The sequence below is a fragment of the Bos indicus genome, chromosome 7 (genome assembly GCF_029378745.1).
Source record: "Bos indicus isolate NIAB-ARS_2022 breed Sahiwal x Tharparkar chromosome 7, NIAB-ARS_B.indTharparkar_mat_pri_1.0, whole genome shotgun sequence".
In the NCBI taxonomy this organism is placed as follows: domain Eukaryota; kingdom Metazoa; phylum Chordata; class Mammalia; order Artiodactyla; family Bovidae; genus Bos; species Bos indicus.
This window is the reverse complement of record NC_091766.1, coordinates 73,186,843-73,211,236: the sequence shown is the minus strand read 5'-3', so window position 1 is coordinate 73,211,236 and position 24,394 is coordinate 73,186,843. Positions and strand designations below refer to the sequence as shown.

Genomic DNA, 24,394 nt, shown 5'->3' with positions numbered 1-24,394 from the left:
AATGAAGAGAGCACTTTTTGTTTGTATAAAGAGTCATTGCATCTTATTGTGAAATTGTATGAATATGTACAGAAGTGTGTATATGGTACCAAATAACCAGATGAGCGAATTATTTCATTTATTAAGCACTTTTCTGTCAGTTCAAAATGCAACTTTCTATACTCTAAAAAGTTTGTGATGCTTCAGCTAAACTGCTTAGTTTTCATTTTTCCTCTGCCACTAGGATTTCTATCAGCTTCTTCCAGTAGGAGGAACTCAAGAGAGACAAGAAAGCAGATGAAAGGGGAAAGGAATAGTCTCCCTGTTACAGTCTTACTTTGCCTTTTAATGTCACCCTTCACCTTGAGACAGCAGTTGATTCCAGTCTCCAGTTTGGGTTTTCCAAGAACAAGCTCCATTTTGCTCTCCCAAAGGTAGCAGCTTCAATCAGGCAGTCCCTCCTCCCTGTGAGTCTGCTCTCAAATGTGTAAGTGTCCTCTCACCAGCTCCTGAGATGCTGTTAATAGCAGCACGTAAGACGACCTCAGACGTCTGAGACCTCGCTCTGAGGAACCTCTTCCCTGATTACCCATGATAATCACATAGTTGAGTAGCAACTTGTTCTTAAAGGTCCGATTCCCAGCTTTGGGGTTCTCTTCTTTGAGCTGCTGAAGTACCATTCAGGGGATGTCCTCTGTACAGATGATTGAGTCCAGCTCTAAAAGGCCTCTTGTGTGAGTTTTTAGGTTCTCTTAACACTATCTTGTTAAGTTGTGATATGAGATGTGAGAGTTGGATGTGAGATATGGATGTGAAAGTTGGAGTATAAAGAAAGCTGAGCACAGAAGAATTGATGCTTTTGAACTGTGGTGTTGGAGAAGACTCTTGAGAGTCCCTTGGACTGCAAGGAGGTCCAACCAGTCCATTCTAAAGGAGATCAGTCCTGGGTGTTCATTGGAAGGAATGATGCTAAAGCTGAAACTCCAATACTTTGGCCACCTGATGCGAAGAGCTGACTCATTTGAAACGACCCTGATGTTGGGAAAGATTGAGGGCAGGAGGAGAAGGGTACAACAGAGGATGAGATGGTTGGATGGCATCACTGATTCAATGGACATGAGTTTGAGTAAACTCCAGGAGTTGGTGATGGACAGGGAGGCCTGGCATGCTGTGGTTCATGGGGTTGCAGAGTTGGACATGACTGAGCGACTGAACTGAGCTGAACTGAACGAACACTATCTTCCTCCCTTTGGTGTCTGACTCCTTTAGTTACTATCTCTGTTACTCATTTAACAGTTCTTTCTGTATTAAATTCTCTCTGTTGAAATATCTTGTCTGATTTTTATTTTACGCAGTCTTAATTTGATCTCTAAGAGTTGTATGAACTAAGATAAGTCATCTTCCCATTCAAACACTCAATCCCTTATCTGTTTAACTAGAGGGTGGTTTAACTAGGGGGTTGTGGTTACAGAAGGAGGAATATAAATAATAACTGGTCTTTCACAACTTGTTTTCTGAGAAATGCTCGTCAAGCATTTCCTTCTTGCAAAATAATACTCATGGCCATGTGGACTTGGGAAATGTTAACTACTCTAGAAAACTGTGAGAGAATCACAATGCACATAAGCTCTGAGAAGCCCAGCAGGAAAGAAACCTATTTTGCTTTGATTCAATATCTCCCCTAAAATTCTTTAACTCAGGAAACTCTTCTATTTTCAGTTAACCTCTCTTACCGCTCTATGACATACACTGAGAAATTCTTAGCAGTTCCAAAGTTTTGCAGATTTTTTTTTCAAGATACTTTCATTGAGGAGAAATATAATGCCTATAATATATAATAGATCTAATGGGTTTTATTTATCTTTTTCAGCTCTAAGCATAGATGTTGACTGATAGTAATGTGCTTTGTAGTGAAATGTATAGTAAATGCTGAGGCAGGGCAGGAAGAATGTTAGAACACCAGGAAAATTATTTCAGGAAATGAAAGACAAAGTGAGAGAATTTGGGAGGGGATTATAGGACAGACTCACATATGGTTAAGTGAACAAGCTATGGATTCAACTGCTTAGGTATGACTCTCAGCTCTAGCCCTTGAGTACCACTTGATTCTGAACAAAATCATTTGTCTTCACTGTCCCTGGGTTTCTTATCTTTAAATGCAGTTAACAGTAGTATATTTCACAAGTTTGTGAAGGAATTAAGTATAACATAGTATATAATGTGATTAACACCAACTTGCACTTAATTATTTCATGTAGTCTCAAAAACAGGAAAAGGCCTTGTATAATGACTTAATTTAGATAATAAAAAAAAATAGTAATGAAATTAATATAAGCTGTTCAAAATGGAAGGAAATTCAGAGGATGTCTATTCAATCCCCCTCATCCTATAAAACTACGTCTCCCAGAGTCTAAGAGATTTGGTCATGGAGCTAATTAATAGGGAAGTTAGATGGAGATTAGCTTTCTCACCCTTAGTAGAGCTATTTCAATTAAACTTTAATTTGTTTGACCATAGAATTTTTTTTTTTTTTGGTATTTTCCTGGATAAAGGCAAGAGTAGTAATTCCAGAATATTGCTTTCTGGGTTCAGAGCTCTAGCTGATCTCAGTGATTTTTAAGACCCAGCTATGGTTAGTGAGGAATTTATTGATCTGCACAAACCATACCACATGCTTTCTCCTGTTTCTAGTTCCTGTTTCCCTAACATCAATCTATGTGGGAGAAATATGGGTAGAGTTAGCATCAGGAGGAGCTGGAATAGAAAGGGATAAAAATAGTCTCATTCATTTTTTTTCAGCTTGAGGTACAATTGATAAAGTTATAAGATATTTAAAGTGTACAATGGGATGATTTAATATATGCATACATTGTGAAATGATTTCCTCTTTTAAGTTAATTAACATATCCATCATCTCATGTATTTACTTTTTTTGATGAAAACATTTAATTTCTGCTCTCTTAGCAAATTTCAATTATACTATACAATGTTATCAACTATAGTCACCATTCAGACCCTATTTATCTTATAACAGAAAGAGTGTTGAATGAGCAGAAAGGAGAAGAAGACTTGACTACTGGAATACAAATTTTTTTTTTTAGAACTGGATGATCAAGTCTGCTACTCATATTTTCTGCCTCTCAGAATCCCGAGGGACACTAACACTGGGGAGGTAGCCACTTCACATCCCCGTACTGAGGAAACTCTTCTGAGCTCTATTAAACAGATCCAGACAACCATGTTTATTATTGTTTCATTTAGTGATACACTTAGAAAGATAAAGAATATGAGATATAAGAACAGTTATAATATACAAGCCTTCTACCACTTCATGGAATTATGATGAACATATTATTTTAAAAGAAGAACTGAATGAGATAAAACAACCCTGTACTGCAGTCCAACTGAAGCTATATACAATGCATATATAGTTTATGATCTATGTATAATTCATATGTATAAAAACAACATACTTTATTGACGTAAAATAGCACAGCAAGGTTTGAAACAAATGGCTAAGCTCAATGCAGGCTTTACAGTGCCCTGAAAGCCATTTTACTAGCATAAAGGCCTCCAACATGCTGGTATTAACCTCCTGATAAATATTTAGACTATTTATATTTTGTTCTCTTCAGAACTAAGCCAAAAACAAATATATTTTAAGGCAACCTTTAGAAGTGTCAACATTTCTTATTTTATCTGCTTTGTGACAAATGTTATTCACAGTGACAATTAAAATATTGAACAATGAAGGACAAAGATTGACAAATTCATCCTGAATCCATTATATCCTTTTATAAAATTTTCTCTAATGTACAGAAAAGTCATATTCTTTAGCAACCTCCACTTTCCAATTGTGAAAAGTAACATTATTGCTTTTCTGCCCATACAGGCTTACTCAAAGTTATATGTTAGAGATTTCAATTTTGATTTCATGTTCAGAAAAGCATCTATACAAGTCTCATTGCTATTTTTAAAAATTCAGAAAACAAGAACTTACTGAAAACAGGTTATTATGGCTGCAAGCTATTCCACACTGTTGCTCACTTCCATTGTATCTTTGGATAGATAAACTATCCAATATACAAGGTTGAATCCTGCAAATGCAACTGGGAAGAGAATCCGAGAATATTGGTCTATTTTACTGGTACCTCCAAAGGTTAGTGAGATGGGTGGGGGGGTTACAGGTGTTGACTGTAAGATGGGAGCTCTTGTGAGGACTTTGCTGGCCTCAGGGGATGGAACTATTGGCAATGTCAGAGATGTGATTCTTTTCTTCAGATGGTACTTGGAATCAGGATGCTGTAGAGGAAAAATATACATATATACTCTGCTTAGGTAAAGGAACAGACATTAGTCATTCATTTTATCATCATTGACAGATGTTTGCTGACACTTTATTATATAAGTTGAGCTTCCCTGTGGCTCAGATGGTAAAGAGTCTGCCTGCAATGTGGGAGACCGGGGTTCAATCCCTGGGTCAGGAAGATCCCCTGGAGAAGGAAATGGCAACCCACTCCAGTAAATCTTGCCTGGAAAATCCCATGGATGGAGGAACCTGAAAGGCTACGGTCCATGGGGTCACAAAGAGTCAGACACAACTGAGCAACTTCACTTTCTTTCTCTTTCTTTCTATCATATAAGTTAAAGTACCAGCAAATTATTTTTTCTTTTTTTTGAAGTAGACCATTTTTAAAGTCTTTATTGAATTTGTTATACTATCGCTTCTGTTTTATGTTTAGATTTTTTGGCCATGAGGCATGTGGGATCTTAGCTTCCTGATTAGTGGTTGAACCTGCACCCCCTGTGCCTGCAATGAATTGGCAGGCAAAGTCCCAACCACTGGATCACCAGGGCAGTGTCATCAAATTCTTAATAATATTTGATAGTGCTACTTTTCCAAGAAAGTGGTAAAACAAATTCTAAAAACATTGATTTACTAACAGCCACTGATAGCTCAGTTGGTAAAGAACCTGCCTGTAATTCAGCAGACCCTGACTGGATTCCTGGGTCAGGAAGATCCTATGAAGAAGGGATAGGCTACCCACTCCAGTATTCTTGCCTGGAGAATTCCATGGACTATATAGTCCATGGGGTCTCAAAGAGTCACACATGACTGAGCAAATTTCACTTAATATCCTATAATTTAATACATCAGCAATTGATGCCAAGCATGATCCATGTCCCAGGAACTGTGTTGAGTATTGTGCTATTAGGAAGAGATAAGCCAGGTTATAAGGGTTTATCCACCCACCACCCCAGTTATGCATAAACCTATATGGCAATGTGTATAGGCAATGAGAGGGAATGTCACGATGACAGGGAATTTCATTTTGTAGTATGTGGGTAATTAGTTAATACCATAAAATAACAGCTCAGTTAAATGATAGCATTCTTCTAGACAGGTTCCCAGCCTACAGCCTAATATTCACACATTCATATATCTGAACCAACTGAGGTATGAACAATAGCAAACAAATTTTAAAATGCTCATGTACCTCAAAAGCCAGGCACAAAGTAGAAATACCCATACTATTCTTCCCTTGAATGTGACTGCCTCTTGGTCCAGAGTTCTGTGTTGTGAGCTTTCTGCTTCCTGTTCAGAACTTCTCTACTGTCTCCTTCCATCTTAAGTTACCAAAAGTGATACATTTATTAACCTCATAATTATTATATGTTCTTTTCCATCATTAGCTTTTCTGTTCCACTGAAATCAGAGGACAACCAATTCTAGTCTTGAAAGGGATATTCAGTGCATTAAGTAACAGATGAGAGGCTGAGATCTAGATGTGGGAACTGCTTCACCCACGCTTTCACAGCCAGTTATCAACCAGCCTGGTTAATCTCAGTGCTTGCTCTATCCCAGCATCTTCTCTTCTTCACTCTATAGTATCGAGTCTGCTTCAGAGACTCTAATTCTGTTTGCTTTAGACACCTTTCAACATGGTGGAGACTAGGGGGGCTTCTTCTGATTCTTACTTTTTCTTGTCTACAGCCTGTAATAATCACTCTCCTTGTGGCTGGGTTGTCCTTGCTGAGTCCCTGCCTTCACACGCATGCTGTACATTATCCCTGCTCTTGTAAAACTGCCTTGTTTCCTCTCTGGCAGCAAAATCACCACTTTGCTGCCTGGCAGGGTGTGTTATTCATATGGACAGACTCCCATGGCTTTAGAGAGCAGCCCCATGGCAACAGCATGAGGCGGCCGCCTCCCCGGTGCTGGTGGAACCGCTGGACCAGAATGGCCCGCTGATGCGGTGACACTTGGACTCTGGGAAAACAACAACCCCAAGAACCTCTTCTCCCTCTACTCCTGAATTTTGCTTTGATTTGTTGGGGATGTTTCTGAACATCTAAATAGTAATAGTCATCATAGAGAATTCAAGCCCACTGTGCTTTGGGGGGCCATAGTAAACGCTGTTTCTTTACCAAAAGCAAGAATAAATCACTGTAAAGTCTGATTTGACTTGACCATGGTGAATTTCAAGCAAAGAATATCTTTACCTGTTATCTGTTGACCAGATATTAGGCTAGGCCCTGTGGACAGAAATAAATAAATCAAAGGTGTTGGAGGTAGGAGAGAGTTTCAAATAGAATATTGCCCAGTGTACTGATCTTGAATAGGAAATAAGTGACATTTTCTATTAAAGATATGTGACAACCTTCTTTGATTCTTTGCTTTATAAACCATTGTCACTCTCTTTTCATAAATTCTATTCATTCCTCAAAGTCAATTTTAAGCTTCACTTTCTTACTGGAACCTCCTTTCATTTCTTGTGCCCTTATTGATCATTCTTTCTTTTCAGTGCCTACATCGGTAATATACAATTTTCAATCTAGATATTGATATATGGGTGTAATATCTGACATTGTACACAGCTGTCCTGTGTGTTAGTCTGTTTTACAAATAAATTGTTAAACAACTGAAAAAACTGTGACAACTGAGGACAGTTGTGCCTAGGGTCACCAGTAGTGCGTGGATAGGACCAGTGTAGTGGTATCCCAGTCTCAATATGTGCTGCCTGTCTTAGAAGATAAATATAACATTGTCAGCCAAAGCTTTCGATCATGTTTCCCAAATTCTAATTTGAATTTTCAACTATTATATATGTTATCAAAATGTTCTTCACCTGAAAGAGAAAAATGTGTCACTGTTTAATCCTTTAAAAAGAGTTCTCCTCCTTCCAGATACACAGAACATGAAAATATCTTACTCTAATAAATTTTCTAAGTATCTTAATGGAGAATAAAGAGGGCAAGGCTTTAGAGCAGATCTTCTTTCCAAACCTGTCTTGATTTTTAATAGCATGCTTTCTTTCTTTTTAAGGGAGAAAGAGGGCAGATGTGAACAAGTTCATTGAGATGGAAAAGTGTAAATTATAATCCAGCATAAAAATATAATGTATAGTTTTATCTCCCTCTCTCTTTTGGAGATGTGGGGAGAAGTTATTTGTCAATCTCTTGGCATGTCACAGTGTCACAAATGACTTAATGAGAATTGCCAGATAGCCCTTGTTCAGAGTTAAGCAAGATTGTTCAAGACCTAACGCATGAAAAATTTATGCATAATAGCATTAGCTTGGAATTAAACATCTCCTATGACAGGATCCTTCTTTTCTTCATCTGCATCCCTAGGCAGTCTCTATGGAGGGTTGCTTAGGAGTTAGAGGGAAACAGAGTCAGAAAGCCCTAGTCTGCAGTTCCACATTTACTACTTATCTGCTGTATGACTTACACATGGCAAAGGAGTCATAAATTCTTCCTAAGCTTAAAGTTTCCATCTTTAAAGTTAGAGACAATAATTATTTCATCTGTAAGGGTTTTTTCCCTTTCTTTAAGAACTTGAGAAAGAAAATGTCTCTTTGTTATATGCTTCCTGCCTACTTAGCTGTTACAGTTCTTCTTGCTATCATATTTTCCCTGTAAACATTACTTCTGTTGTGCTTTATCCCCCTTCCTGACTTGAAATCTCCTTAATGTAGAAATCTCTCTTAATGGTAGAGGGCATTTTATTTTCATGTGTAAGTACTCCAAACTACCTAGCCAGTGCATAGAACACAGTGAATGCTTCATAAGCATATGCTAAATCAATAAATGAATGAAAATCGAAACATTTTCTGAGACTTACAAGAGTTTTCAGGCAAAGAGAAGGGAACAAAATATTTCTTGATTATTTTCTATTTTAGCATATTGTTTATATTACATTATATTATAAGTACCATGCTTCCCAGATGGCACTAGCGGTAAAGAACTTGCCTGCCAATGTAGGAGACATAAGAGACATGGGTTTGATCCCTGTGTCAGGAAGATCCCCTGGAGGAGGGCATAGCAACTCACTCCAATATTGTTGCCTGGAGAATCCCCGTAGACAGAGGATCCTGGTGGGCTACAGTCCAAAGGGTCACAAAGAGTTGGACACAACTGAAGCAACTTAGCACACAGGCATGCACATAGGTACCATATCTAAACACTTACCATTTACAAGCACTGCCTGGCACTCTGCCTGCATTATTTTGCTTATTCCTAGAAAGAATCTCTAATGTAATAATATTTTGTTTTAGAGTTGAGCTAATGAAGGTATAAGCAGGAAGCTCACACAAGTGACAAGTGGTAGCACCTGAATTCAGTCCCCCTTAGATGCCTAAGAGCAGGGGTCCCCAAGCTCTGGGCCACACAGAGCTTGGGGACCCCTGTCAGATGAGAGGCAGCAATAGATTAGAAATAAAGTGCACATTAAATGTAATGTGCTTGAATCCTCCCCAAACCACCCCCAACCCCAGTTCATGGAAAAATTATCTTCCATGAAATCGATTCCTTGTGCCAAAAATGTTGGAGACCACTGCTAAGAGCATAATCTTAATAAATACTGTTTTTCCTTCCCATCAGCTTTAGGGTTTAGGGCACAGTTGTTTCTCAGCCACAGTTACTGACATATTGGTACTTCTTAGTTGTGGGGACTGTCCTGTACACCATGGGGTGTTGAGTATCATCCTTCTCCTCTATCCATAAGATACCTGTAGCACCCACATCCTCAGAGTTTTGACAATCAAAAATGTCCTTGTATCATGACATACGTCCTCTGAGGACACCCACCATTGAGCATCACTGGTTTAGAATTACACTGTCTCATTGTACAGCGATGGCTGGGGGATTTCTGTGCTAAGTCACTTCAGTCGTGTCCAACTCTTTGTGACCCTATGAACTGTAGCCTGCCAGGCTTCTCTGTCCATGAGGATCTCCAGGCAAGAACACTGGGTGAGTTGTCATGCCCTCCTCCAGGGGATCTTCCTGATTCAGGGATTGAACCCATATCTCTTATGTCTCCTGCATTGGCAGGCAGGTTTTTTACCACTAGTGCCACCTGGGAAGTTTCTGCTGCTGCCGCTAAGTCGCTTCAGTCGTGTCCGACTCTTAGCGACCCCATAGACGGAAGTCCACCAGGCTCCTCCGTCCATGGGACTTTCCAGGCAAGAGTGCTGGAGTGGGGTGCCATTGCCTTCTAGCAGGCAACAAGTACAAGGTTCTCAAGGAAATGCCAGAGAGCTGAATAACCCACAAGCTGGATAATCAGTTCCTGGATAATTAGAAATCGGCAGTATAGAGACTGGACATCTAAAATTTAGAAGAATCTCATTGAGTTTCTGAAATGAAAAGAAAGCCAATTTTGCAAGCCATTCAAGCTACAGGTTTGCATCAGATTCTGCCTGCCCCATTGTAAGCTCAGCAGCTTCAGTTGATGGTAAAGGTAAAATAGGCTTTTGTCAGAGTCCAGATGAGGGCTCAGCTTGGGGCTGTCACTGTTTTGAGTGGAACACCTGTGGTTTTGAATTTTTCCAGGGCTCCCCTGCTGCTCAGTGCCATCCTGCTTTGGGTATTTTTAGAGCATTGCTTTGTTTTAGGTAACGCCATATTGCAAAGGTACTTGGAGTCAAACTGGACATTGTGACAGTCAGTTATTTGGTATAGGGATAAGGCATTTGGGAAGTACTAAGAGCAATTTTGATACAATATTCAGTGAACCTAATATATTAAAGAGGAGGGAGCAATGGGTTACCTCATAGGGGAGATATTTCAACAAGGGCTGCATTACTATAGGGCAAACAAAGCATCTGCTTTTAACCGGGGCACCAAAAACAAGAGAACATATTTTTTAAAACATTTAGTATTTGACCATTCATAAAATGATAGTATTAAAAATTACGGAGAAAATGAACTCTGTCAAATGTCATTACATTTATAACTGGTAGAACTGGGAGCAGAGACAATTCCAGAATATCTACAGAGAAGCAGCTGATTAGTAGCAATCTGGTAGGTCAGTGGTGCTAGAGACATGTCTGAAAACCACACTGAAATGTTTGGAGAGTCCTGAAAGGAATACTAGATGGGGATTTGATGGAAGGTATAGGGAAAGAGCTAATTGCCTACACTTCTCATCTGACCCACCCCACCCTCTCTATAAGTCATATGATGGTGCTACCATGGGGAAGGGGCATCATGGTCTTTCTGGTGCTCAGAGTCTCTGATGGTCTTAATTCAATTGCTAATTCTTTGGAATAATGATAGTACTCAAAGAAATCTCAGCAATATTAGGAACAGGGGAGGTAAATCTATGCTTCATATTTCTCTACACAGGTGAAGGGCAACATGGTTATGGCCCAGCAGATGTTTCAACCTTGAAGGGTACAGAAAGGACAATGTGTCTTACTTGCCTCTCTGTGCCCAAGTTGTGAATAACTGACTTAGTGTCTCTAGATCAGGGCCAGGCTCATCTTTCTGTTCTCAACATAGGCACCACTTCCTCCAGAATCACCTGCTCCAGACTGTGTGAACACTCTTGCATGGCCCTTCTTCAGCCTCCTATACGTCTGTAACCACAAGCTTTATCACAGAGCATTGGCGGGGCTCCTTGATTTCCCTCTCTTCCTGCTTGATGGGCAGTTCCAGGACAGAAGAGGCTCTATTGATGTTGCTTACTAATGAACTCTCAATGTTCTACAAAGGGTCTGCATATAAAGGCACTTAATAAATGCTTATGGTATGAAAAGAACACATAGGTACTCTATAAATTGGTGTCAGGTGACAAGAAAAATAAACCATGCAATCAGTATAAACACAGTTATTCTCTAAACTAATTAAATTTTGGTCAACTTTATAGATAATTTGTGAAAAACATCACACCTTCCATGAAAAAGAGAAGTCACGTTGGATGTGTTGAGTAGTGGGGCAGAGGATTCATTCTTAAGAACTTGGTGTTGAGGACTTAGATGTTTAAAATAAAAAAAAATACTAGGAAAACATTCCAAAAGAGATCAGAGTCTAAACTCAGTCTTATCTACAAAATAAGTACACCTTAGACAAATAATAAGTTCTGAAACATAAATACAGGAGTACTTTCTAATGCCTAAATAGCATATCATATAAAAACAATATGGAAAGATACCATATAAGCGGGAAAGAAGCACTGGAGAATTTCTTCTCAAAATCTAAAAATATAAAGTCCACTTCCAAATGCCTTAAAAACAGAAAGGTTATTAATCTGTAGAACACTTCTGAAGATTTAGATTTAGTCTCTTCAGGTATGAGTACTAGATTTTAAATGTCTGAATTTCTTTATCATTATTATAAATTTCAAGGTCAAATTCAAAGCAATAAAGTTTTCACATTCATTCTAACCAGTTTCCTGTGAAAAACAATGTGTACTTTAAAACATACAATTTAGAATCACATGAAATATCCAAGCACTTAATCTCATTTCAGCTTTGCCATATTGGATTGCTATTTCAATGTCCAGCTTACCCAAATAATGTTATTTTGATTACAACTGAATAGGCATTTTTAAATGTCATGGTATTTGAAAGAAAAAATGGCCTTGTAATCAAAATATACCATTGTGCTGTATAAATTCCAAATACGTAATTTATGTTTGTTCCTCTATATTATAAAAGGCAATTGCCAAGTTTTGACATAAATAAATAAAATGTGCATGTTCTATGCAATCATCTGTATTTATTTCTTGATGCTTACAAGGTTTATATTGTTAGGTTTGGTTACTTTTGGTTTTTATTTTTATACTTTGACTTAGCCTTTCAGAAACAAAAGTCTCCTTTTCATTGCCTTGAAATATTATAAGTGGAGCCAGGTTTAGAAATATAATTTTTCATAGGAAAAAAGAGTCCACTTGCAAGGAAAAAAGTACTTTGAGATGATTTGAATCCAATTTGTTTATACGAGTTCCAAAGGACAGCCTAATGATGTTACTATATTCGAACTATTAGAAGATAGTCTGTATGAAGACCTGAGATCTTAAATTCCATCTTATTAATAAATTATACCTTTAAAATAATAGACTTAGGGAATGATAACTCTGTGCTTTCTCCAAGGATTTGAGATCATATCCTTCTCAGTAATCCATATTTTAAAAATGTTGAGGTAAGGAAGTTGGTCTTTCCTTTTGTCTCGATATCAGATCAATGACTATATTCAAAATCACTTTTCTTGCCCTTTTTCTCATGAATTTCTCCTCTTATTTTTACTGTACTTGTCAAATAAGACACTGTTAAATGGTATTTTGATAAATATTAGTTCTTCTTCCTTTCTAGATATATGTTAGTATATGACCTTTGGGCAATATAATAGTTATGTGTCTATGTTAAGTACAGACAGGTTGTAACATAATCACATGTTTTGACAAACAAAATAATTCTCAAAAATACTTAGAATTTATCTTTTGTGAAAAATACAATTTTCAACTCATTTGAACTAGGTCTTCAGACGAACATATTTTTGTTATAAAGTTATATTTTTGTGACCTTTGAAAATACATGTGTGGGGATGTGTGCATGCTCAGTCATGTCCAATTCTTTGCAACTTCATGGACTGTAGCCTGCCAGCCTTCTCGGTCCATAAGATTTCCCAAGGAAAAGTACTTGAGTGGGGTGCCACTTGCTCCTCCAGGGGATCTTCCCAGCCCAGGGATCAAACCCACATCTCTGGCGTCTCCTGCAATGGCAGGTGGTTTCTTTACCACTAGCGCCACCCAAACATCATTAAATGAAAGAAAGAATTTTGGAAATCACCTTACCTACATTCAGAAAAGGTCTTTTTTACCCAGTGGTATGTACTCTTTCATAGTTCAGTCTCTGAGCAAGTGCTGGGGAGGTTAGGGCATCAGCCTCTGTGTAGTTGTGAATATTAGGATTTCTGGAATCAATTCTTAGTTTTTCTAAGTGATTAATGTTTCCCTTCTCTGAGCCTCTGTTTTTTATTTTCAAATGTAATTTGACTGGATTACTGGATGGCAGACTTCTTTTTTAATGAGGTCTAATTTAAGGAAAAACTTTTTAAATGATGAATTGCCACTTATCGTGGACTGGTCTTATCCTTTGGAGAAAATGCAAATTCTCAAACAAGTTTCTTAGTTTATCAAAGAGAAACGTTTCAATAAAAATGATCTTTTAAAGCCAATAAATAGCTCAGTATTTGGAAAATAAAATACATATAATGTTATAATTTTTATTGTAAAACTTAAGCAAGGATTAACTAGTTTTGTGATTTGTAAATATTTGTGAGAATTGATCAATTATAAACAAATTTTCAATTCAAATTGTCTGCATTACTTGATTTTGCTCAAGAGCTACAGTTTGGAGTTTGTATTGAAGTAAAAATGTATACTTGTCCATCAATTCTACAATCCTTTTTTAAGAAGTACATGCAACTTAATTGTGAGAATTTATTCATATACATAATTGAAATTTAAGGGCACATTTATGACCCTTGAATTATTAATGCTATCATTTATTTTTTATTAAAAAATGCTTTGGGGACCAGCACTTAGTCACCACAAATCTAAACTTAATTTTATAGGTATTTTTCACTGATTAAGTCTTTGCAAAAATTAATATACATAAATATGCATATTTTATACATATAACATGAATGTGAACATGAGAATGTTTTCATGTGAATCAAAAACTTGGCTTATGACTCAGCATTCACAGAATCTCATATACACATCTTTCCCTTCTGGATTAAAGCAACAAGCAGATTTCTAACAAAAATTGTTCATAGAGTCCCTGTTTGTTTCCTTCAGACTGTGGAACCTCATTAAGAACGTTTTTTTATCTTTCTTTTTAACTTTATTCTCCCTGGTCGGTATATGGGAACCCATTCAAAGGAAGCATCTAAAGGCTGAGGATTCTCGTCTCCTCTGAGAACTTGGAATCTGCCAGTACTACTGAGGATGATGAAAGAGGAATACCAAAAGTTTAGAGCAAAGATCAATGAAGGATTGTTGCTTGGCTTTTCCTGTGAGGTTGGAGAAGTTGACCTTGGAACCAAAGTTACATAACTTTATTACTAATATTATTTTTGGACTATCTACTTGTTTGCAATAACTATTCAGGCTGCCTTTTCCTATACAGTATGGGTAACATTAGAAAAGTAAACAATTACCAAAACAATCTCAGCTTCCAGGGGTTCAGTCGCTTTTGCTATTGTCACTGGGGGTGAGGCTGCAATCTGCGCCTTCCTTTTGGCCTTTTGTGTCTGAAGATTGGTAAAGTAGTTGACAGCAGCAAACTCAATAAGAGCAGAGAAGACGAAAGCAAAGCAAACAGCTATGAACCAGTCCATGGCGGTTGCATAAGACACTTTTGGCAAGGAGTGCCGGGCACTGATGCTTAAAGTGGTCATGGTTAAAACAGTGGTGATTCCTAAAACGAAACAGAATGAGAAATGCAGTATTAGCATTTGCAATCGAATAACAGGCTCAAATGGGAACTTGTTGGAGATTTCAGTTACAAATGTAATTTTTGTTATTTTGTTATTTTTAATTGTTCACAGTTATTACCATAGGCATTCATATTTTTGTATCCTTCAATACCTCGCATACATTGTAGTTGCTCAAAGTTATTTTTTGAAGTGACTTAGTTTAACAATAATAATATAATAGCAAATTATTAGTACATGAGTAATACAATCTTGAACTTGTGAGCATATTTAATGCTGATATAAAATTTCATCATATTAATAAATATTTGTATAGATGATAAATATAAAATTAGATTTCACAATATTTTAATTTCTAGATTGGTTTTTTAAGATAAAATATTTAATCATGAGCAAATAATTTCATCACTCATCTTGCAGCAGTTTTCTGTCTTGGAGGATTTATATAATCCAAAGATGGTTAGCGTCATTATATATATATTCTTTTATAACTTGCAGAAAGAGATCTGTTTTAGTATGGTAAATTAAAAAGTCAAAATTCGTCTGAGATTTCAATTAAACTCAGGTCTTCCCTATGAACTACTAAACTTATAATCATGAAAGCTGAGAAAAAAATTGGGTTTTGTTACAGAAGATATTTTCTGTTACAGCTCTTTTTCTTATTTCATTTTGTTCCGTCACACTGTTAGTGATTCTATATAACATAAATGTAACTAAATATTTAGTCTGAACAATAGGAAATTGGTGATATTTAACTGCGATTCATGGGGTCGCAGAGAGTCAGACAAAGCTTGAGTGACTGAACTGAACTGAAGACCTAAAAAAATGGCAAAATTTTTTATGATCCTACCTAAATAAAAGGGAGATATATTTTGTGTATTCATGGGTTCAATATCTTAACTTTTGATTTCATTGAATTACATGTCATTTTAAATTTCCTACTTTTTCTAGTTATGAAAAAGCAAATTGAGATAAGAAATTCTCCAAAGTAGGACACGTGAAAGTCATAGGAAACCAGCCAGAATTCTTGCTGAGACAAATCTTTTGTTGATTCACCACACAAATTGTGATAAGATGAAGGTTACTTCATACGAAACATGTGTCTGAATGAGATAGGAGTTTATTTCCTTTGTGGATTGAAAAATATATTGATATTCAATATATATATTGAAAAATATTCACTGGTGTGAATATTCCCCTTAAAATACACAAGCAATGTGAGCTGGAGGATGATGGAAAGTAGAGCCCAAAGAGTGAAGCATACCAAAGACAGTTCTGGCTGGAACAGACTCCTTATTAATCCAGAAAGACACCTGGGAAAGAATGACTGTCATAATGCAAGGAGTATAGATCTGTATCATGAAGTAGCCCATCTTCCTTTGCAAGTGGAAATAAACTGTCATTATTACGTATTCACCTGTTGGAAGACAGGTATGTCAGTATTATTGCTGTTGACAACGTGCAAAAAGAGTGCAGTTAGAAATAAACCTTACAGATCCTTAAGTTAATATGTGTAGGAAGAAAATAGCAAAGACATTTTTCAATGTATGGCAAAGTTAGTCGATCAGCAGATGATAAATGCATCACTCATTGTTTTCTGTGGAGTTCTTTGTGTCACACACATACAAAACTACTCACTCTAAGGCTATTCAAATCTTTATATATGCACATGGTTGCAAAATCCATCTTAAAGCTACTCATCACTTTAAAACTGCAAGTTTAGCTGAGAATGGCTAATGCAGAGGAAAAACAAACAGATATTTTGAAAATGTGCACTGGAGTCACCTTGTAGGATTCCATTCACATGTTGGTTAAATTCTTACCTGTGTTAGATTTAATTGTCTCACTAGAGACTGTTTGTCCAATCAGATCATACTGAAGGAGGCTTGAGGATTCTTCTGGGACTTCCACTGAGTAAAGTGGTCCTTTTTTCCATGTATATATGATTTCACTCTTGGGGTAAGCATCTGAATTTTTTAGACAAATTGCAGTAAATCTGGCTAGTTGTGTTTTTTTTTTTCTTTCAAAGCAAATCTTGTCCATTATGAAAAGAAAATACAAGCATAAATTTTAAAAAAACAATTTTTTTCTTTAATCCTGGGGACCAAAACCTCTATGTATAAGATTGACGGACATGATTAAGTAAGTTAATTCTAGGAATTATACAGAGAATATCAGAGTAGTATTTCTCTTTTGCTTTCCAGCCTGACTAAAACCAAATAATTATGTATTTTGAATACATTATTTAACTCTCAGAAGCATTTTGTCACTTACAACTGCCAAATTTGAGCGGACAAGCATGCCCATCCATAGGAAAGTTAACCAGTTTCATAGGACAGTCAGCGTTGATGGTAAGCCTAAGGAACATTGAAATAAATAGTTCTGAGTTAGTATGATGGACAAATCCTTTGAGCAGAGGACAAAGAACTGAGGAAGCCTCACCTCATGGTGTATAGAATGGTTCCATTCTGCATTATTCTGAAGAGTTTATTAGGAGTTGTCATGTTGTGAGCAATTGATTTTTTGCCATTCCTGAAAAAAGTGTCAGGTGTCCAGATTTTACTGACCATCAGGTTATTCAAACTCAAAATCTCAGTTGGCCCCCCAAACTTCAACCTCTCATCTGTCCAAGTCTGGCGGAAAAAAACGTCCATCGTGTATTCCTAAGAGAAAGTAAGATATTCATGCATGCTGGGTAGACGGTTCATTAAGAATAAGTTTCTTCACTAGCTTACATACGCAATACTAAAATTTAAGAAATAAAGCAACTTTTTATGACAATAGCCTATCAGGAGAACTATAACCAGTGAATTATTATTTTTCACACTGTAAGATTGTAATGTTATTATAGACGATCATGTTGATATTGTATAAACCTCCCTTCTCCACCTTCACCTTCAACATTCTTCCTTTTTTCTATCAGTAATCCATGTCTCTATCTACTGACCTCCTGATTTCTCTTGTTTAATTTAGAATAAAAATATAAGATTTAATCTAGGTTTTGGATTGGCCTTCCTACCATCAGTTAGTATAATCATTCCTCTTAGCAACTTGTTTACCTTCAAAAATATATCTGAGCAACACAGTGCCACTTAGTACAGTTCCAAGGATAGAGAAACTTTACTTGATAAGCGTACTTTGTCTGCACATCATAATTATTTTATATAGTTCTCAGAGAACATAAAAGCAAATACTACCATGATTACTCAAACAGAGCCTCATTTAAGTATGCATAATCAAAATTATGTTTTAATTTGTGGCTTTTATGAAATAACATTAAGAACTTAAGTATTATGCTGAAGGCCTTTGCTAAAGTCAATGATAAATAGCAACTTATAATTATGTCAAAATATTGCCAAGAATTGCTTTGTATCCTTTATATATTTCTTTATGAGACTTTTACTGCAAGTGGTGATTATATTTTAAAAATATAATTTGACATACAGTATATCCATATAATGGTGATCCAGGCTATAACAAGCCTCTCTTGTATAAATACACTTAAAAAAGAGACACACGCATAAAATAAAGTTCTAAGTGTCCCCAGATTGCAATGCTACAGTAGAATATAGTTGTGATTATTTATTCTTGGTGTGAATCATACTCAAATGAAAAAAATTGATAGTTAAATTGTTGAGGATTCTGAAGAAATGCTGACTCTTCTCTCTCAACTCTTAAGACATTTATCTCCTAAAGTGCTCCTTAGTCTCTGCCCCTCTTCTTTTTTTTTTTTACTCTTTCCTCCTTTCCTTTCTCTTCCCTTTTTTACTCCTTTCCCCCTCTTTACATTTCTATTCCTTTCTTTTCTGCTTATATTCTCAGCTCAAAAAGCAGAAAATGAAAATCTCTAATAGCTGTTAATCTAGAATTACATCCCCTAGTTCATTTAATGCACCACTTTAAAGAGTTATGTTTTTCTTCGGTTTTAGTATTTACATTTTATTTTTAGGGGGACACACTACCTGAGAAACGTCAAAGAATATCATGATACACTTTGTTCCAAAAAGCTGGTTCAGTTGTTCACTGCCACTTACTATAAATACCCTCTTACGAATCCTACAGCCATCTGTACCTGGAACAGGGTTCCCAGAACACCTACTGGTCCACTTGCAAACATAAAAGGTGGAATGCAGTAGTCTTTCCAAAGGACTCCCTTTACTGTTTTATTAACATGTACTGAGAATGGGGCACTGCCAAAACAGCCACGTTTTATGTTTAATAGATCTTCTCAATATACTCTTACATGGCATTCCATCTTTGTTGTTTTTTAACTCCTCCATAAATTTCCTAAAACTTCATAAAGATGGGGGAGAATCTTCTCTTTGTAAGGAAGAATTGGCGCTTGATATGTGAACAGAAGAGAAGATGTCATCTTAAAAGTCTCCTCAGATTCATGTTCAAGCAGAGCCTTTAGTGAAATGTGAAGGAGATTTGGCCAATAATCTGCTCTAATGGCCATTCCTTCCCAGCATGAGTGCATATATTGCTTTTAGATCTGGAGCCAAGTTTGTTAACAATGTCCATTATCATTCATTCTGGGACTCAGTCCGGTCCTCCTTTAAGCAAAATTACTCTCCTCACTCAGCTCACTCACCATCTCCACGTCTGACACGGGCCCAAAACTCGTCACGTAAATGTCTGTTTTGACTTCAGTGACAGCACCTGAAATTAGCCCATAGGGACATTTATCATCAATGATGTTAAGGAGATTGAATGGAACGACTGTTTCACAAAGTCCCTTCTCTCAGCCAGAATCTATAACCCATCCTAAAGTAATTCCAGTAGCAAGGGTCCTTTAGTTTTTCAGCTCTTAAAAACTCAGATTAGTTGCATTATTTTGAGTTTATTCCGGCCAAATTGCAAAGTTTAAGGAATGAAGGAAAACTGGGTTAGTGTTCTGACAACTACAGTAATAATGTTTAGTGATAGCTTTAATGGAACAAATGCTTAAAAATGTGTTTTATGTGAAGAATCTCATTTACATTCACACACCCTATGAGACAAGCACTGTTCATACACCCCACCACTGTTGAGAAAGTGGAGGCTTAGAGAGTTCAAATGACTCACATGTAAGTTCAGGAATTGAGGGAGGGACAGAGACTGGATGGCCCCCTGCCCCAACCCCAGTGCCCTGCAACTTCCCACTCTGCTATCCTGAGGCCTCTGGGCCTTGGACTGGCACTAAGGGGGAAGAAGGGCACACATGTCACATATAGTCTAGGAAGGACTCAGCCTCTTACCTCCAAATCCCGGTCGCAGCCGATTGTCGTAGCCTTCAAGCAAGTTGTCCAGGATCCGACTGATGTTTTTGGAATAGAAGTTTCCTTCATCTTCAAGTTTCCCTAGAGCATTTTCTACCCTGTGAGTAGACAATCAATGATCCTCCCTCCCAGGCCCCCCAAAAATAGGCTGTTCATTCCAGCCTCGTCTACCCCACCATACAGATGAGCCATGCCATCCAGGCTGCTTCTATGATTTGGTATAGAAGTCACCCAGTGGATGTATGCTTACCCTTTCCTTAGAGCTAAAAGGAAAAGTCAGAAAACAAAGTCTTACCAGAGAACAATGTACAGACAGGGCAGAGGCGACACCATCCTGCGGTGCACTGAGGTGCCCGGCTCACCCTCCACCTGCCTTCTCCTCCTCCCAGCCAGTTCCCCTTTTCCAGTTAACTAGAGCGCTCTCCGGGACCACTCATAGCCCTTCTTGTTTGTGTCCAGCCAGTAATCCAGTAGATGAAGATGGAAAGGTTGCCAGCTAAACGTGGAGGGTTCCCCTTGATCTCTTCTCTCTCCGTTCTGTCCTTTCACATGGAACAAGGTGGTTTGGGGTCTTAGAGTATGTCCCAGTGGACATTTATCCTCCTCTGACTGATCAGTTGGGGAATGAGAGTCTGGAGGGACAGTGCATGGTCAGAGAGCAGTGACAATAATCAAGTAAGGCATTAGGGGAGATTAGAAGGGAGAAATTCACTGCTAGTTTTGGCATGGACTTAGCAGGGCCCTGTGAGGAAATCTGGACGGCAGTGGCATCTTGCTGATTGAAATTATGTTCCAGTGGGCTCAGCATTTATTATTTCTATGGTTCACAGAAGGATTTCTACATAGCTCTCACTGCTTAAAAAGTCTAACAATATTGAGGTCTTCTTGGATGCTCTTTCTGATTTCACCAGCTTTATTGCTTCAGCTACCCCTTTCCTCTCTATTTAAATATTGGTTCTCATTCTTCTTTGAAAAAGCACCTAGAACACATCAGAACAACTCCTGACCATCCTGCTGTTGAATTAGTGTTCTGTTTTTTATTTTTTTGGAAGTACTTTGCTGATCCTTCTTGTGAAATGTATGGCATCTCGAGCAAAGTTATAAAGTCGAATGCTGCCTATAAGAGATAATGTCTGGAAAGAGCTTACTAAGATTTCCATGTAGAAATGCTATAAGAATAAAGTATCCGTAAACATGGTCAATGATGATGTTGCTGGCACTGTTAGGCTTGTCACAGGTCAAAGTGGAATGTTTGAAACCAAGGAACAGCATTCTCCCCCTAGTCTGGGAAAGTTGGAGTAATAGAAGTCTCTTTAAGCCTTGTCGTTTTAATCTTTAAATACAAATAATAAAGTATTATGAATGTGTATGTGTGTGTTTATGTGTGTGTGTGTGTGTGTGTGTGTGTGTATATATATATATATTTAATTCAGGAACATAAGAGCCAGAAGCAAATGTCTTCTTCACTATCCTCCTGCCAGATCCACCCACTATCTATCTAGTTCACAGTCTGTATTTTCAGCACCTAAATTCTACACAAGTGATGGTAACTTAAAGCTATATAGCACAGTCATAAGCATTATTTCTGAAGACGTGACATAAATAATTTGAGAAAAATTTCAAGAAATTAGCTATAAACAAAACAACAATGACAACAGTAAAAACAGGAAAAGTCCAAAATTTCTTATGAATTTTTTTTAATTATTGAATCTGTTACAAGGAATTTTCTAGTTACTCATCAAAAACCTGAATTCCCTCCAGAATTCCTGGCAAGTGGTATTCAGCATCTGATTTCTCACTTTGCTTTACTTGTGTTGGGTTGAAATCTGCACCCTGGTCCTAGTTCTCACCTTTGAAGCTACACAAAATAATATTATTTCAGAGCAAAACTACATAGCAATCACATAAACAAAGATATCTATCATGTCCTCTCTAATTTAAGCTAAGACTCCAAAAATCATTTTTTATTGATTACAGAACCCGGTTTCTGTATTTCTTCTTATTCTTTTCACTTTATTTTAAACATAATACAACTAATCACTATAGCATTTTCAATTCCATTGATTGCACTAAATCCTAAGGATCTGATGCTATTAAGTAATTCTCTGATCATTTTTAATACAATGTATTGTTTTTATTCATCATAGGACTCTACATTTATCCCTGCAAGTTTGTATCATTTTTACCCATCATTTTGTTTACTATCCATCTCTGATTTGTATCATCCTCAAGCTTAGTGAGGTGTCTAGACTGATTTTTTTTTTATGTGTTAAAAAGATGATCATTGGTGAGGTGTTACATTTATATACATATTCTTTTTGAATAGGCATGTTTTCCTCCTGCAAAGTATTTATTGAAAAAAGAAATAGTTATTATTATATTTGTCTCTAAAGAGATTAACATATTTGATTCTATTTTCTGATGAGTTTTAATTAGTAGTTTAATGAAGGAGAAGAAATCTGTTTTCTAGTCTAAATAGGAAAAAAAAATTCTTAAATCTGGAAGGATAATAAGGGTATGTAATCTTAGCCATCTCACTTTGCAGATCTCACCTTTAAATGAATGTGCTGGACCTAAGGGACTCAAATTCTGTACTTCTGTTTATCTGATTTATATGTTGGTGACAACATAAGGAAGTCACCTCTTCACACATCTCTGTCAGAATTGGCAGACAAGCTCTAATAACAACATTAATGTTTGATTACAGTTATTGTTTTCCTATGGAACTAGCCATAAAGGAGTTCAAAAACATGACTCTTTGAGCAATTATTTTGAGAAATGCGTGGTCATTTATGTAGCATTTTGTCTATGCAAACCAAGTATTTAGGAATTCCCCTTATTTAGTGAATTACTTTCTTCTGGAAAATTAGAGAACATTTGTCTCACACCTGTCTACTTCACAGCTGTTTTTCCTAAATATGTTTTTAAATCACCTTGGATGACCGCTGGCTTGCTCTGCTGTTCCTCTCCACTGGAAAGCCTAGAACTACCATCCTCTCCAATAATACTCTTATTAATATGCTGCACTTTGCAAAAGGACAATATGAAAAAAATCTATCTCCTTTCTTTGTCCTAAACTTTGAACTCCTGGCACCCCAGGTTTGTGTGTATGAAATTAATCATATATATGCATTAGTATACTTTATTGGTGTTTTTCTTTCTGGCTTACTTCACTCTGTATAATAGGCTCCAGTTTCATCCACCTCATTACAACTGATTCAAATGTATTCTTTTTAATGGCTGCATAATACTCCATTGTGTATATGTACCACAGCTTTCTTGTCCATTCATCTGCTGATGGACATCTAGGTTGTTTCCATATCCTGGCTATTATAAACAGTGCTGCAATGAAACGAATCGCCAGTCCAGGTTCCATGCATGATACTGGATGCTTGGGGCTGATGCACTGAGACAACCCAGAGGGATGGTACGGGGAGGGAGGAGAGAGGGGGGGTTCAAGATGGGGAACACGTGTACACCCGTGGCAGATTCATGTTGATGTATGGCAAAACCAATACAATATTGTAAAGTAATTAACCTCCAATTAAAATAAATAAATTAAAAAAAAGAAATTAACCAAGGACTCAGAGGTGATTGGAGGAGGTTATTGCACAGAAAAAGCAAACTTGGCACCAGATGCTAAATAGTACTTTCCATGATAAAAAAGAACCAATACATATATTTATGCATTTATACATAAGTAAATAGAAAACACAATCAAAATCTTCAAGATCAGAATGGAATTGTCTCTTGAACAACACATGATTGCATTTTCTCACTGCAAATCTCCACTGGGCTTAAATTTTAAAAAAAAGAAAGAAAGAAACAATATTAGAATTGAGCCTCAGAAACCCAGTAGCTCTTTTTTTTTGTCAAATAATAACTTTAACAAAGTAACTTTATTATTTGAGCATTAATGTTCTTACATTTGAGGAACTTGAACCAAAGGATTTCAGTATTTGTATAACTACTTCCCACCTAATACTAGAGGACTTGACACATTTTCCCTGTTTGTTTTAGAAATGGTTATGGAAAGCCAGTCAGTCAGTCAATAAATGCAATTTAAGACTGTAAGTGGAAATTGTGCTTAATCGCTCAGTCATGTCCAACTCTTTGTGACCCCATAGACTGTGGCCCGTCAGGCTCCTCTGTCCATGGGGATTCCCTAGGCAAGAATACTTCACTGGGTTGCCAAGCCCTCCTTCAGGGGATCTTTCCAACCCAGGGATCAAACACAGGTCTCCCACATTGCAGGTACACTTTTTTAACTGTCTGAGCCACCAGGGAAACCCCAGAATACAGGAATGGGTAGCCTATCCCTGGGCTTCCCTGGTGGCTCAGATGGTAAAGAACACACCTGCATGGCGGGAGACCTGTCTTCCATCCCTTGGATTGGGAAGATCCCCTGGAGGAGGGGATGGCAACTC

The 24,394-nt window shown here is 37.2% G+C and overlaps 1 protein-coding gene across 1 annotated transcript; it reads right to left on the bottom strand.

Moving 5' to 3' along the window:
- Nucleotides 1-4,005: 4,005 nt before the first annotated feature.
- GABRA6 (gamma-aminobutyric acid type A receptor subunit alpha6) lies at nt 4,006-20,300 on the bottom strand. The gene is made up of 9 exons (XM_019963684.2): nt 20,263-20,300; nt 19,947-20,065; nt 19,301-19,368; nt 17,149-17,369; nt 16,981-17,063; nt 16,530-16,673; nt 15,971-16,123; nt 14,431-14,690; nt 4,006-4,281 (listed from the first exon to the last, which is right to left on the bottom strand). Exons 1-9 carry the CDS (start codon nt 20,298-20,300, stop codon nt 4,006-4,008), a joined length of 1,362 nt encoding a protein of 453 aa, XP_019819243.2.
- Between the last annotated feature and the right edge of the window lie 4,094 nt (nt 20,301-24,394).

Bases quoted from the DNA above. Each gene is read 5' to 3' on its own strand.
- GABRA6 (XM_019963684.2), bottom strand. From the start codon at position 20,300: ATGGTGTCGCCTCTGCCCTGTCTGTACATTGTTCTCTG. The intron at 17,370-19,300 runs GTGAGTGAGCTG...ACTTTCTCTTAG, and splicing joins CCGTGTCAGACGTGGAGATG to GAATACACGATGGACGTTTT. The intron at 16,674-16,980 runs GTAAGTGACAAA...TAAAAAATTCAG, and splicing joins TCCGCTCAAATTTGGCAGTT to ATGCTTACCCCAAGAGTGAA.